The 16,087-nt window shown below is 46.5% G+C and overlaps 1 protein-coding gene across 1 annotated transcript; it reads left to right on the top strand.

The window, feature by feature from the left end:
* The first annotated feature begins 5,618 nt into the window (after positions 1-5,618).
* Positions 5,619-14,438, top strand: LOC101753591 (probable LRR receptor-like serine/threonine-protein kinase At1g56130). The gene is made up of 24 exons (XM_004976760.4): positions 5,619-5,898; positions 6,583-6,769; positions 7,054-7,125; positions 7,327-7,398; positions 7,482-7,553; positions 7,765-7,836; positions 7,944-8,015; positions 8,095-8,166; positions 8,986-9,057; positions 9,151-9,222; positions 9,328-9,402; positions 9,534-9,605; positions 9,696-9,761; positions 9,842-9,904; positions 10,253-10,297; positions 10,407-10,471; positions 10,544-10,923; positions 11,022-11,220; positions 11,790-11,951; positions 12,044-12,162; positions 12,469-12,679; positions 12,806-13,037; positions 13,124-13,274; positions 13,776-14,438. The coding sequence occupies exons 1-24, from the start codon at positions 5,763-5,765 to the stop codon at positions 14,124-14,126; spliced, it is 3,090 nt and encodes a 1,029-aa protein (XP_004976817.1). The 5' UTR covers positions 5,619-5,762; the 3' UTR covers positions 14,127-14,438.
* Positions 14,439-16,087: the final 1,649 nt, after the last annotated feature.

Below are 16,087 nucleotides of genomic sequence, written 5' to 3'. Positions count from 1 at the left end.
GATGTGTAAAGTGCATCGGGAGTCCCCATAAGCAACCAGAATTGCTTATTGCTTATATAAGCAACTCCACAAGCAACCCCATAAGCAAGAGTGATTGGTTTCGTAAACAACTTAGGGGTGTTTGGAGGGGTGCTAAACTTTAGCACCCCACTTTTTAGCACCTTTTAGCACTTGAACTCCCAAACAGGAGTGCTAAAAGGGGTGTGCTAAAGTTTAGCACCCCCATTTTCTTTAGCACACCCAAGGGGTGCTAAAAGGTGCTAATGGGTGCTAAAAGTAGTCCCAAGCCCATTTTTTACCCTGCTGCCCCCCTCTCTCCTCTCTCTCTCTCCTCCCCGCCACCTGCCTCTTCCGCCTGCCCCGCTGCCTCTGCCGGCCGTGCCTCTGCCGCCCGCCCCGCTGCCTCCGCCGCCCGGCCCCGCTGCCTGCGCCGGCATGCCACGTCGCCTCCGCCGGCCCCACCTCCTCCGCCGGCCGTGCCTCCACCGCCCGGCCCCGCTGCCTGTGCCGGCGTGCCACGCCGCCTCCGCCGGCCCCGCCTCCTCCGCCCGGCCCGCCGCCTCCGCCGGCCCCGCCTCCTCCGCTGCGGATCCGACCGGCGCCGCCTCACCCTCTCCAGCACCGGCAGAGGACCTGGAGCGGGAAGCCACAGAGCCCCGGCGGAGGCGGATCTGGCGTCCCGCCATCCCCGTCCACTCCGCCTATCCTGTCGCCTGCGCCCAAGCCGCCGGACGAGGTCGAGGCCGTCGCGGATGACGTTGCTGAAGTCGAGCGCCTTGACGGCGCGATCGAAGAAGTCGGCGACGAGGCGGTCAAGCGGAGGCCGGGCGGCGGCGCCATCCTCGGGGCCGAAGAGGAGGGCGCAGAACTCCTCGAGGCCGAGGAGGAAGGCGTCGAGGAGGCGGGCCGTCCAGGTGAGGGAGAGGAGGTCGTCGCCGTCGAGGGCCAGGAGATCGTCGAGGAGGTCGGCGACGCGGCGCTGGAAGGCATCGGCGACGGAGGGAGCGGATGGAGCGGCCGATGGAGGCGAGCGGTGCGGCTGGGGAAGAGGAGGAATCGGTGGCTGAAGGAAGAAATTGAGGAGGGGTAAGGAGAGGAGAGAAAGGAGGGGTATAATTGTCTTTTGCCACTAAATGTGCTAAAGTTTAGCACACCATCCAAACAGTCCAAGATGCTAAACTTTAGCACTCTATTTCAGGGTGCTAAACTTTAGCACTGTGCTAAAGTTTAGCACTTGCTATCCAAACATGCCCTTATTTGCTTATTTTAAGTTGCTTATGCATAAGCATGTGAAACCAAACGGGCCCGCTGTCCCTGCACGCGATGTGATAGCGGTATTCCCATGCAGGCAAGCACAGGTTAAGGACGAAAGATTTCACCTCCCCCTGCATGGCGAACCAGATCCACTCCTGGGCAGCTTTGATGGACCTCGGCACTAGCTTCTCGGCCTTCTCGCCGACAGGATCCATCACGAACGATATCGCCAGGTGCTCGAGAGCGGCGGCATCCTTCGTCACCCGGGCTCGCTGCGCGAGGGTGTCGTCGACGAAGGCGAGGAACCGTTTGGCGCCTCTCTGGCTCCTTTGAAGTTGGGTCTGATGTCGGAGACGAAGCGGAGGGAGGGGGCGCGCGTCCAGAGGCCGCGCCAGCGCCGCGAGAGCGCACCCGTGCGCACGGCGTCGCTCGCGTCCGGCAGCAGCTCGAGGACGCGCACGAGCACGTCGTCGCCGAGGTCGCTGACCAGGTCGGCGCCGGCGGCGGAGGGAGAAGCTCGCCTACGCCGCCGTCTCGACCAGCCGCACACGCCCATCGTGGACGAGAGGCCGCCGGCCGGACGCTATCGGATCGATGCCCCACCCCAGGCCTGCTACGTGCGGCTATGCAACCGAAACCATACGAGAGAGCAATTGCAACTGGACAGGACTCCCTCGAGGAAAAGAAAAACTGGAACTGGACTCGTCATATACACATGGATAGTCTTTAAGCAAATACTCTAGGTCTCGGCTTATAACAAGCGAAGGCCTCTAGCTACACTGTTATACTCCTCTCCAACTCTCCAAGCAAGTGCACACTTCCACTCATAGAACAAAAAAGTGCTGTCACAAGGAATCCACGTCCCATCACCACCTGGAATGATTTCAAAAGCACTTCTTATCTTCTCTAGCTCGTACCACGGGTCGAAAGTTAAAGTCGCCTTCTGAAGTTGTTTGGCATGTGCATGTCTGAGCACTCGTTGCATGAACCAGCCTTCGCAGTCGGTTACTACTACTCCATTGAACTCTGCTTCCTGGATATGTCAGCTAGGTGCATCTCATGGGATTTCCAAATTCCAATGGTCCAAGTGATCACAACAAAAGCAGTCGCGCTTCTGCGGCAAAATCTGAGGATATATTCGTAACCTGGTCTTCTGCCTAATAAAATACATAAAGGATTAAAAAGACAAGTAAATAAGCATCTGTAGAGGCATTATTAATATTTTCTTAACCAAACCAGGTAAAAGAAAACAATAATGTTAGCAAAAAAAAAACTTGCACAGGTCACGACAGCAGCATACAACAACATTTTCGTTGTTCACACAAGCGCAAAACAATTTTCTCCTGAAATTTCACATAGCTACAAGTTTTGTTTTTTCAGGCAATATAATGTTTATGTGTGGTCTTATAGTAGTGTACGAGTTGCGGAGCATATCACAGGATCCTTGGGTTGCATACCTGTGCTACAATAAGAGACACCCGAAGGCATGCGACTGATGTACAACACTGGAGTAGGCATATGCTACCATTGTTGTCGTCGTCATCATCAGGTGTATGTGAAAACAAGTGAATCTTGAGGCTCCTCACACATGACAATTCACCGTCGACATCGATATGCATAGGTTGGTCTTCCGAAGGTGAGCTCCTCCAGCCTCGGGCTGAACATCCTAAGTGTCTGGATGCAGTTATAGTCCCCTATACGGAGAACCTGGAGGATAGGAGTTTTCAGTTCCAGAGCCACCCCGGAGCCATGGATGCCCTCGCAGGACAGCTCCAAGAGCGTGCTCATTCAATTCGAAACGCCAAAGCCTCCTCAGCTGCAGCATCTGTAGACGCGGGCAGCACGTCGATATATGACAGGAGGCGTGCAAGGAGGTGGCTACTGCCAGCTGGTAAGACAATGCTTTCAAGTGAAAGATCCAAGAGTGAGGTGAACACTGCAGTGGCGGGGAGCTGGAGGCTTTCGCTGTCTAGTTTCCAATGCATGGTCTCCAGCTTTGCGGAGCTAGGAAGCTCGCTGAGATCCATCATAGGTTGCTGCTTCCCCTTCTTCCTGATGTTTGTCTCCCTCTCGGCTGATTTGACGGCGGTAATCCCTTAAAGGCACGCTGAGTTCGAGGACGAAAGATTTCACCCCGCTCCGCATAGCGTACCAAATCCACTCCTGCGAAGCTTTGATGCACTGCGCCGCTAGCTGTTTGGCTTGCTGGCCGGCGACGGAAGGATCCATCGGGAACGAGATCGCCAGGTGTTCGAGGGCGGCGGCGGCATCCGTGTGGGCGCGCCGCGCGAGGGCGTTGTCGACAAAGGAGAGGAACCGTCTGGCTTCGGCGGCGCCAGCGGCTCCTTTGCACCTCCGCCCGGTGCCATTGTTGACGAAGGAGGGGAACCGTTCGGCGCCGCTGAGCTTCCGCCTGGTGGCGGGGGCGAAGTTGAAGCGGAGGGCGGGGACGCGCGTCCAGAGGCCGCGCCAGCGCCGCGAGAGCGCGGCCGTGCGCACGGCGTGCCTCGTGTCGGGGAGCAGCTCGAGGACGCGCACGAGCACGTCGTCGCCGAGGCCGCTGATCAGGTCGGCGCCACCGCCACTGGCGGCAGCCGCCCGTCGCCGCCGTTTCGACCTGCTGCGCACGCCCATCGCGTGGCTGCTCCTCCGCCGCCGCTGGATGCGCGATCTGATTTATGCGCACCGCACGCCCTCGAGTAGAGCAGGAACCAAACATAGAAGGGCCGTAAAACGGACCACGGACAAACCCAACACATTCAGAGCCCATAACATGGCCTCGAGATCGGGCCGGGCCGTCTTCTTTGCAGAGGCCTGTCTATTTCGTTGGCAGGCAATCGAATGATCCTTCCTGATGAAACTGAAACGTGCAGTCACTAGCCAGTGAAGTTTGGTGGATTGAAGCAGTCAACTAATTAAGATCCTGTTACCATCTGTAATCCAGCCATGTGCCCGTGTACTGCTCTAACGGCTACCGTAGGAAAAGTCAACGACCGACGATGTCCGTCGATCGTGCCGTTGGCGAGTGCAGTACAGCGACGGCCGGCGAGGGAGTACGCCGTACCCTCGGCGTCTGTACCGAGTCGTTCGTAGCACATGCCGTGGGTGCTGGGCAGTGGGCTGGCTGGCGTAAGCGCCAGGTCCGGCGCACGGCACTTGCGGTGGGGGCGTGGTGCAGCCCGGCGGTCAAGGCTGAAGACGACACGCACCTTTGTGCGCGCGCGTGTCGTTAGGGAGGAGCAAATCCAAGCTGCATTTTCTCCGGGCAGCCGCTTGATTGGACCGAGCGCGTGCAGCCGCTGTCGTCGTCGTGGCATCTATCCCTCCCAAAGCATGCGACTCGTCGACCACCGGGGCATGGCATGCGACTCGAACGATCGTCTTGATGGCTCGATGTCCCAACCCAACCAACTTATCACCATCGTGTTCCGTTGAAACGGCGCATATCACATACGAGCAGCTTCACCGTTTCAATATCTGCTACTGTTGAGGTGATAATGGACCATAACTCTCGTATCTCATTAGCAATCCAACTCAGTACTTAGTTATTATTAGTTTAAAAACATACATTATTTGAGTCCGATCTTTATTTATTAGCCTAATCTAAATTATCCTTACCACCCCCAACTATTGGACGTGCCGTGTGATTCAGATGATGTGCCGTCTCGTCGCACATTTCCACCCAAACAAATCACACTAATTGCACCCACTTTTTTTTTTCAATATACAAGATGCCCAAGGATGATTTGCCTTTTTCTCAAATCCTTATTAGAAGCAGTCGTTGTCCACCGCACCCAGCACATCTGCACGCGCGTGGGGGCCGCCGGTGCATCCCTTTCTTATAATCCTGCAGTTTAAGAGTCAAAGCCTTAATTAATAACCAAGGTTAACGCTAAGCAGAGCACGCGCGGCGTCCATCAGCCGGAAATAAAAAATTCTTCTTCTCCCGGCCCAGCTGGCTGCTGCGGCTTTCAGCAGCGGACGGCACGCGCATGTGGACAGTTCTTCAGAAGCGCATATGCGCAACGCAACTGGTGGCGGCCGCGTCTGACAGCGCCGGCGACCGTCCGTACATACGGTGCCAGGTTTATTATACGGATACCCTATACTTGCGAGTTCGTAGACGCACATGTTTTCTTTCCCCCTCAGCTACTAGGAATAGTAGTCGTCTCGGATCATGTTCATGTCGGCCTGGTCAGCCGTCGTCGTCGATCGCCTTCGGCTTCGGCTCTGCTTCCATGTGGGAGCCTGGAGGTAGTTGTTGGCCCGTCGCGTCCACTGTGCTTGGAGTCTTGGACAGAGCAGTGGCGCCACTTGACCATAGAAAATTCCCTAGTTGCGCCATCCTTGCATGGTGGCGCAGCGTCGAGGGAGGTGCATGTGTCCGCCGCGGCGGCGGGGCCCTGAGACAAGTCGCCATCCGAGTCTCCATCAGGTTACCATATATCCCGCTCGGCCTCGGAAGGGGCAGCCAATCCCGAGCTCGAGGCCAGAGAGAGGGAAAGGAGATGAGGAGGCCTGGACCCAGCTGTTCGTGCCGCCATGGCTCTGCTGCGCTCCCGACGTTGCTGCTGCTGCTGCTGCTTCTTCTAGCTGCATCTGCGCAAGCTCAGCAAGCGAGGACAAGGACCGATCCGGTTGAAGGTGAGCGTGCATGTCTCCAGTTCTTTCTTTCAGATTAGCGAGGGGGTTTCAAATCAGCTTGCATCAAATCCATCGATCGTCTCCCTGCCTTCATCTGCTTTCGGAATGATAAACTACCACTTCATTATTCATCTCTGTTTTTGCTCCTCTGTGATGGCTTCTCCTGCTCTGGAGCCACCATGCAATTAACCGGCTTTCCGATCGAGCTGTCCGATTGACCCATCCGTCACCTCCTTCATCTGCTCATCTCTTTTGCTCTGTGTGCCCTCTCATGCTCTGACTCTCAAGAAAGCTTCTGAATTTTTTCTTTCATGGAATGTCCATTTTTCTTTGAAGTTTGCAAACATGATCTGTTCTTCTGGCTACTCCTGCCTGATTCCAGAGATCACCTACCCCCTCTGACCTCTGTTCCAAATTTCCAATAAACAAGCTCGTTCCAAACGTCTCGGTTGGAAGGTCAACCGCGCCAAGCTTATCGATATCGTGTTTCGCCTTTTGCTTGCCCACCATAAAATTCAGACTTGGCTTCGTCGGCTCCGCCATGTCAGCGTGGGTCCTGATCCCTGGCCGTCCGATCGCCGCGGGACCGGGCCATCGGACGGTCGATGAGCGGGTAGTTGTTTTTGCCGTTGGTTTGGGTCTATGGGATGTGTGTGAAGTGTGAACCCGTTTTCGGTTTGGCAGCGGCGGCGGTGAATGCGGTGTTCGCCAAGCTCGGCCAGACGGCGTCGTCGGCATGGAACATCAGTGGCGATCCCTGCACCGGCGCCGCCACGGACGGCACCAACATGGACACAGACCCCACCTTCAACCCGGCCATCAAGTGCGAGTGCTCCGGCCAGAACAACACCGTCTGCCACGTCACAAAGCTGTAAGTCGCCAACTCAGAGCTCACGTCTTGCCGCTCCGCACGGCAGGTGTTCGACGGATGGCCTGCCGGAGGTTTCGCTGTTTGTACCGAGCCTTTGGGTATGCGATGCGTCCGCCTCGCTGTGCTAGTACGTCGTTACCTCTGTATCTGAAAAGTGCTAGCAAGAGGATTCAGCGGTGCTCCATACGCCTGCTGGTGTTTATATCTGACGAACAACGATGATGATGGTTAAATTGAGATAGTGTGAGCTGACGGTCCTTTTACTTGACTTTGCTCACTTGCAGGAAAATATATGCGCTGAATGCGGTTGGTGCGATACCAGCAGAACTACAGAACCTCACGCGTCTGACTAATCTGTATGAACTCTCAACTTTCTTGCATTGTACCTGAAGGGTCCAATAGGACTTTTACTTGTGGATTGTGGTTTTTGGGGAACTTTGTAAATAGCTGATGCCTATTGCCTATTTCTTTATGAAGATATTCCAACATTACACCCAAATTCAAACATGATGAGCCAACTTTAATCTTTGTTAATATCTTTTCTGATGTTGTTTCAGGAACTTAGCACAAAATTACTTAACAGGGCCTTTACCATCGTTCCTCGGGAAATTGACTGCTATGCAGTACATGTGAGATTTAAATCTTAAACCGTTATTACATTACATGTTTTTGCTTAACATCAAAACATCATCTCATTCTGTTCAATACACAGGAGTCTGGGCATCAATTCATTATCCGGATCTGTTCCGAAGGAGCTCGGGAACCTTACCAATCTCGTATCGCTGTAAGAAATAAATTTTTGTAATGTGGAACCTTACTAATCTTGTATCACTGTATTTCACTAGGAAAGGTTAGAGATTTCTACTTAACATCTTCATTCCTTGAACTGATTAACCACTGTCTAGAAATGTAGCTTTCTGCCAGTAATTATGCTTCTAGGAATAGATATTTCTCATTTTTTGTGATTAACCTATATTTTTTTTGGTGGGTTTCAGGTCCTTTAGCTCAAACAACTTAAATGGTTCCCTTCCGTTGGAACTAGGGAATTTGGTTAAACTTGAGCAACTGTGCGTGTTAACTTGTTTTGGGCAATATATATTTCTTTCGTAGAATTGTTTGCTTGAATTAGTTGGCTCCTTATTTCTGTGCTCATATTTGCATCTCTTAATTGCAGGTATATTGATAGCGCTGGCTTAAGTGGTTCCTTACCATCATCGCTTTCCAGTCTTACAAGAATGAAAATATTGTATGCATATAAGAGATGTTTTGCTGACTGTACTGTTCCATGCCACTCAATCTTATTTGTTATTGTTCTTTGTGTTCAGGTGGGCATCAGATAATGATTTTACTGGGCAAATACCAGATTATATTGGGAACTGGGCTAATTTAACAGATCTGTAAGTTTTTTCTTAATTAATCTTCATTATTTGCAATCATTTCCTAATTGAAAATAGCAACATATGTTGTTTCCTTTTCATAATTGTTTGGTCCTTTTTTTCACGCCAAATAGTACAGGTACAACAAGCTATAGCTCTCCACAAGTCAATCTTTATTTTTATCAGAACTTAAGTTGGCACTGAAGTAGGACATTCATTTTATACCTACTTCACTTGTTGCCATATGTAAATGAGTTCATCTGTTTAGTGTCTAGGTCTTTCACTCCAGTGCCTATTACAGGTTGCTGAGAGCCTGAGGAAGAAGCTCACCTATGGTGTCTTGTCAGTGCTAAGGACTTTGTGGCTTTAGTAGCAACTAGAGCATAGAGTCAAGAAGTCTGATAGTATCCACATATTCAAGGGCACGAATGTGATGATCGAAAATCTGCTATAAATTTTCAACACTTTCGTCTTCTTAATGCAATGACACATAGTTCTCCTGTGTGTTCAAGTAAAAAAAGGAAAGAAAAGTGTATGTGTCTTTTACTCTACCGATTTCCATTTAGTGGCCTCTTAACTAATTTATTTAGGTCAGGTGTGAGCTGTTATTATCATATTAGTAAACATTAAATCTTTTTGTTTCACTATTCATTATTATACGATGCTACGTTTTGGGTACTAGTATTAGTAATCTTTGAACCTTTTTCTAATACTTTTCATTATAAATTTCTTGTTTTACCTAAGAAGTCCCATCTTTCTTGTTTCTTTACTAGGTAGCAGGTAAACACATTGGTAAATAAATGATGCTTGAGAAATAGTAACAATAATTTCAATTTGTAGGCGGTTTCAAGGCAATTCGTTTCAAGGTCCCCTTCCGACCACTCTTTCTAATCTCGTCGAACTGACAAGCTTGTAAGTGACTACTTATGGAAAGAGTAGGTACTATCATCCTTAAATTTGAAGTTTGCAGATGGGAAGAATGAACTATCTATTTCTGTGGTGCAGACGAATAGGTGACATAGTAAATGGAAGTTCTTCACTGGCATTCATCAGTAACATGACATCTTTGAGCACCTTGTATGCATAACTTGCCATTCATTTGATGACTCAAACTGCATCTTAATATTTTCTGTAGTGTAACCAATTGTTAAATCCGAAAACTCTTGACATGTTTCATTGCAGAGTTTTGAGGAACTGCAGGATATCTGATAACCTGGCATCAGTAAACTTTTCACAGTTTGCAACATTAACCCTACTGTAAGACATTTTGTTTCTTCCTAAACTCCAGTCAACTGCATGTTTTGCTAGATGCTTTAATGAACTGCTATGGATTATGCATTGTCTGATGACCCCTTTCTCTCCTAGTCTCATTCGTTCTACTGGTACAGGGATTTGAGTTTTAACAATATCACTGGCCAAGTACCACAAGCTCTGCTGAATCTGAATTTACTCAGCTTCTTGTATGGTTTATCTTTTCTTCTGATACTTATTTATAGGTTCTGATGACAATGATCATCAATCTTGCTAATGCGCAAATTTGGTCTGCCCAGGTTTCTCGGGAATAATAGTCTTTCAGGAAGCCTTCCAAGTTCTATAGGAACTTCTCTTAAAAACTTGTATGTTTGTCCACTTTCATTTGTGAAGTAAAACCAGGAAGGCGATTATCTGTAACATTTACACGCTTTCTTTTGTGCAGGGACTTTTCCTACAACCAGCTATCAGGAAACTTTCCCTCCTGGGTTAGTCCGAATTTGAAATTGTAAGTGCTGAGTTTTGCAAGCTTGATTGACTGACCAAAAATTCAGCCCTATTACTATTTTTTTAAAGATAATCCAATATCATACACTTGTATTAAACTAGCATTTTTTAATATCGACTACATCTAAAAAGCTGCTTTTGCTGCACCTAGATCATATTTATTTTTTCTTTTTTTTCTTTTTTTTGCATTTGACGTCATCTATGATTTAAAATCTTTGAACAAGCAGATGTGTACTTTACCTTACTGCTTATCTTATAAAACTGAATCAATTTTGTCCCTGCTTTGGTTTCTCTTGATTCTCCGCAATAGTGCCTTCTAACTTTTTTTCACATGTTTCATTCTACATAGGAATTTGGTGGCGAACAATTTCGTAATCAACAACTCCAATAACAGGTCAGTTTGTATTCAAATAGATCATTAAAGTCTTCAAGTACAATTTTTATGTTCTCTCAGGCCTCAGCTCATATTTTGGATTCAAATTGACAATGTTTGACATCTTCAGTGCCTTACCTTCGGGGCTAGGATGCCTTCAGCGAGACACACCCTGCTTTCTTGGCTCTCCACAATGTGAGCTTCCACTTCTGCACTTTAAGGATACGCTAAATAACATCAGTATTAAATAATTTAACATGCTTGCAGCTTCCTCCTTTGCTGTGGACTGTGGGAGCAATAGATCTATATCAGGCTCAGATAATTCCATGTATCAGACTGACAACGCCGATCTGGGACCTGCTTCCTATTATGTTACAGGAGCACCAACATGGGGTGTTAGCAATGTTGGGAAGTTCATGGATGCACAAAATGGAAGTTACATAATCTACAGCTCACGCCAGTTTCAGAAAACTCTAGATTCAGAACTGTTCCAGACAGCAAGGATGTCTCCATCATCATTACGCTACTATGGCATTGGACTTGAGAATGGAAACTATACAGTCACACTTCAATTTGCAGAGTTTGACTTCGAAGACATGCAGACTTGGAAGAGTTTAGGTAAAAGGGTTTTTGATATCTATGTTCAGGTAGGTTCCAGTCATTCTGATAACTTACACTTACTTGAGTCTTTAGCTTATGGGCTGATTGAAATTTTCTAATTGTTTTTTTCTTGCTTTTGGTACAGGGTGAGCGTAAGGAGCAGAACTTTGACATAAGAAAGGAAGCAGGCGGGAAATCTTACACTGCTGTCAAGAAGCAGTATACTGTTCCTGTCACCAGAAACTTCCTTGAGATTCATCTTTTCTGGGCTGGCAAGGGCACTTGTTGCATCCCTAGTCAAGGCTACTATGGGCCTGCGATTTCAGCTTTGAGTGCAACTCCAAGTACTCCCCTTAGCTACAAATCATTGTTTTAATACTTTTTAAACAATTTTCTTGGGGTAAAAAGATGCATATATAATTTCTACTTTGAGAAATGCTTATGATTGAAGGAATGCATACACATATACTTATGTCTAGTGGTACATATCCATTCTGATTTCTGCTGAATGTTCTCATGCGCACTTTCTGATAAAGGAAATTCATTTGTTACCAGGGGTTCTGATTCTGATCCCCATTAGTGAAACTATGATAATCCAATTTTAAATTCATCTCTGATAACAAGATTCAAAAAACACAAGTTGTATTTTTCCCTGACATGTAGAATGAATTTGACATTGAATTTCTGCAGGTTTATTTAATTTAATGTGTGCTAAATACATGATTTTTTTTAGATTTTTGAAACATTACAACATGTTGTGTTTGTTTGTGGGAGCGCTAGAACCCTGGGATACATAATTCGCTCTCTTCAAACAAAAACTAGTAAATATTGAAAAACTCCTAAACAGGGTAAGTTAAAGTGTACTGGTTCAGCTGTTAGATCACATTTTTCTAACAAGTGCACTTTCTGACAGATTTCAAACCTACAGTGCGTAGCGCTGCACAGAAGAATAGTAGTAACAAAACCGGTATAGTTGTTGGAGTTGTGATTGGTGCAGCAGTTTTGGTACTAGTAGCACTTGCTGGACTTTGTATGTGGAGGCAGAAAAGGAGGAAACTAGCATTGGAGCAACAAGGTACATCCATAATCAAGTATCACAATGTATTCTTAAATCTTAACCAAGATAAGGGCCATATTTCTGAAGTCGTCTTTTGGCTATGTTTGTAGAGCTGTACAGTATTGTTGGAAGACCTAACGTACTCAGTTATGGTGAACTAAGGACCGCTACTGAAAATTTCAGTTCAAATAACCTTCTTGGCGAAGGGGGATACGGATCAGTTTATAAGGTTAGTCCATCAGAAGTACACAAGGATATGAATCTGCCATCAAATTTCCTTCTAAAAGTAGCTTTTCTAAGTTGCGCAAAGCTAAAGGATGTTCCCATCTGTGTGTTTTGTTATGGAAAATCAGCTAGCTTTGTTAGCTCAACAATATTTTGGGTGCTGTGAACTCCTTTAATTTATTTTCACTAATATAATATTAATACACACACACCAGTGGGGTCATTCCCCACTACATTCCCTTTTTTCTATTGTTTTCCAGTTTATTTTCTAGTTTCTGCACATGGTTGATAAAATGGCATCTTCTTGCAGGGTAAATTAACTGATGGAAGGGTGGTGGCTGTGAAACAGCTATCTGAAACATCTAATCAGGGAAAAAAGGAATTTGCAACTGAAATAGAAACTATTTCTCGAGTGCAACACAAGAATCTCGTTAAGTTGTATGGTTGCTGCCTTGAGGGCAATAAACCGCTGTTGGTTTATGAGTACCTGGAGAATGGAAGCCTTGATAAAGCACTGTTTGGTACGAGTTCATTCAATTAGTGCAACTATGAATGTGTGTATTTGCGCGCGCGTGTGTGTGTGTGTGGGGGGGGGGGGGGGTTCACATTTGTTACATGGACATTAAAAAATAAACACTTATTTGCAGGTAGTGGGAGACTGAACTTGGACTGGCAAACACGCTTTGAGATATGCTTGGGCATTGCAAGAGGTCTTGCCTACCTCCATGAAGAGTCTGCCATCCGTGTCGTGCATCGGGACATAAAGGCTAGTAATGTCTTACTTGACACCAATCTTAACCCTAAGATCTCTGATTTTGGGCTCGCCAAACTTTATGATGACAAGAAGACACATGTCAGCACAAAAGTTGCTGGTACATTGTAAGTACATTTCTATCTTTCCCCCTTTATGTTAGTATTTTTCACATGTGAGCTAATATAAAACTTCTTGTAAATATTCTGTGAAGTGGTTATCTTGCACCTGAGTATGCCATGAGAGGTCATATGACGGAGAAAGTTGATGTGTTTGCATTTGGCGTGGTTGTTTTGGAGACTTTAGCTGGAAGGCCAAACTTTGACAATACACTTGATGAAGATAAGGTTTATATTTTAGAATGGGTAAGTTCACTCTGAACTCTAAACTTGAGGCAAGGCATTGTTGCACTCTAGTTTCCGTACTATTGGTCAAATCGTCTGTAAAGTTTATGCTAGGAATTTATAATGGAGTTCACAAGCCTTCATTACATCACTGTTTGCCACATCATTGTGTTAGGAAAAAATTGCGTGAATTTGCTGACCTGTAAACAAAATTCTAGTACTATGCTTAGGTTTATACACTACTTGAATACAGTAGTGGGCTAAATTTCAGCAAAATTGCTAAACTATAAATAAAATGCTAATTGTGCTATACTTAGGTTTATATCCTACTTGAATATAGTAGTGTGCTAAATTTCAGCATGCCAGCATGACGGATGTTATTGCAGTACAAGAGGTTGATCACATTTTAATTTCCTTCTTTTGACTAACATGGCAGACATATTATATATCCGAATTAGTGAATTTGCCTGAAGAAGACAAGCTACTCCAACCTGGCAGCTTATCTTCTCTCTATGATTTCAGGTCTGGCAACTGTACGAGGAAAACCACCCACTGGACATGATAGACCCCAAGCTTGCTGATTTCAACAGTGACGAGGTGCTCCGTGCGATCCACGTGGCCCTGCTCTGCACCCAGGGCTCGCCCCACCAGCGGCCGGCCATGTCCCGGGCTGTGTCGATGCTGGCAGGAGACGTGGAGGTGGGTGAGGTGGTGAACAAGCCCAGCTACATCACTGAGTGGCAGATCAAGGGCGGCAACACAAGTAGCTTCATGAGCAGCAATGTCAGCGGGCAGTCGAGCTTGGCACGGAGGGCAGCCTCGTCAGACACATCGTCTCCATACCTGACCTCTGTCATCGAAGAAGGCCGGTGATGACTAGCAAGTTCGGTCAAGCGATCGACGGATTGTTCCTTGTAAATTCACGTTACAAACAGTCTCGGGATTGTCAGCTTTTGCACATATATTGTGTTAGGTGGTGTGCTGTGTCCGATTGTTGCTTCCGTGTAGATCTTTTTCGGCCCAATTTTCTTTTTAGGCAAATTTTTTGTTCCATTTTGAATCGTATGCAGTCCAATTTTTGTATGCATAATCAAATGGTGATGATGTTGGAGGCTCTTGTCTATTTGGATGTGCATATATGGTTTTCAAGATTTACGTCACGTTAGAATGTTTGATGTAGCAAAATTATTAGTACATTTTTTGTGTGTAAATGCTACATAATATCGTGTTAGGTTATGTGCTGTGCTTGATGGTCGCTTCGCGTGGATCTTTTCTGTTCAACTTTTCTTCTTCTTTTTGAGGAAATTTTAGGTGCGATTTCAATGCGTGCATGAAACTGTTCTCGCACTTCACACTAAAGCTAAGTAGGCAGGCAAAATTTAGAACTACTCGACTATTGTATGTCCATGTCGAAAGCAGGTGACCTTAATTACCATCTTGATCTGGTCTGAATTCCTACAGTTTGTCCATGGCAAACAACTCATTCTGGGAAATGCATCTCTCACAATCTTGAATGCTTTGAGCTAGATATCTGACTGTCGGCCCGTGCTTAGCTGCTCTAAATCTTTGAAAAATGTATAATGCCAACCATGAGCAAGTCGTCTTCAAGACAGTTGCATAGATCTATTGTGCATCTAAGGAAAAAAAAAGATATTCCATATTGAAGCGTCAGGAATAGGTCAAAAAACCTGTAAGGCCTCAACGATTGCAACCGCTCTGACTCTTCTAACAGGGTCACCATCCGTCATCTTCGTGACTTTAGTGTACTTTGTAGAACTGTTGCTTCTTGTAACGTTCCCAGCTGAGACCATGTCCATTCCTAAATGCTGGGTCATCGTGTAATATATCTCCCACCAAACCAAGCTGGAGCAGAGAGGAGAGAGATGAGGTTGAAACCGAGCACTTGTCTCCATGACTTCGTGCTCTTGGTGCTACTGCTTCGTCTCTTTGTATCTGCATGCCGGAGCTCAGCAAGCACAGAGGACAAGGACTGATCCTACTGAAGGCATGTCCAGTTTGTTCGCGATTAGCTCGAATACCATGTAGCGCTCTGCTTTGCCTTCTCGTCAGAACAGGAATTCTATGTGCTTCATCATGCTAATACCATACACACCGTTGCTTCGTCCAACATGCATGGAACCATGCCTACATTGTTACACGCCACGCCACGCCACTCGTCTCCCCATATATGATTTTCGATGATGTGAAGGGGAGAGAAGGAAGTGACTGTTCGTGAAACAACCAACTCATAATGTAAAAATTTAGGATTATAGAACCACGCTCTCATCATTATTTTTTTAGATTAAGGATAAAATCATCCGGCCTTAGTTATCCACGAATGAATGCCTACAGCCAAGAATACATAGACTTAACAGACCATGCAGACCAGCAGGGGGAATCTCCCCTCCTGAAACACGCTCTCATCATTATACGAGTTTGTTATTTCCATGCAACTCACACAATATTTCTTTTTCTATACTTATGACACAAGTAAAAGACACAAGTGAAGGACCGAAACGGCGACCAGAGGGGGGGTGAATGGGCGCAAGTTCAAAAAATAAAGTTTAACACTTCCCCTTCCTCTCAAAACCTAATTAAATCACGTTTTTCAAATCTGGACAGAATACTGTTTCCTTAATAAAAAAGATATGGACGAAAATCCGTAAGACCGATCAACCTAAAAATTTGACAGAAAAATCCATACAAAATTATGCAACTAACCCAACTGGAATCATGTCAATCGGACTTTCGGATCTTGAGATATTAAAGGAACAAGCAGACTGTATCAGACAATGACGAGAATAGATTAAGCTCTAATAAGATGCCCTAGCATG

The sequence above is a fragment of the Setaria italica genome, chromosome VII (genome assembly GCF_000263155.2).
Source record: "Setaria italica strain Yugu1 chromosome VII, Setaria_italica_v2.0, whole genome shotgun sequence".
NCBI classification, from domain to species: domain Eukaryota; kingdom Viridiplantae; phylum Streptophyta; class Magnoliopsida; order Poales; family Poaceae; genus Setaria; species Setaria italica.
Note: the sequence above shows the minus strand (reverse complement) of the source record. Positions and strands in the feature narration are given on the sequence as shown.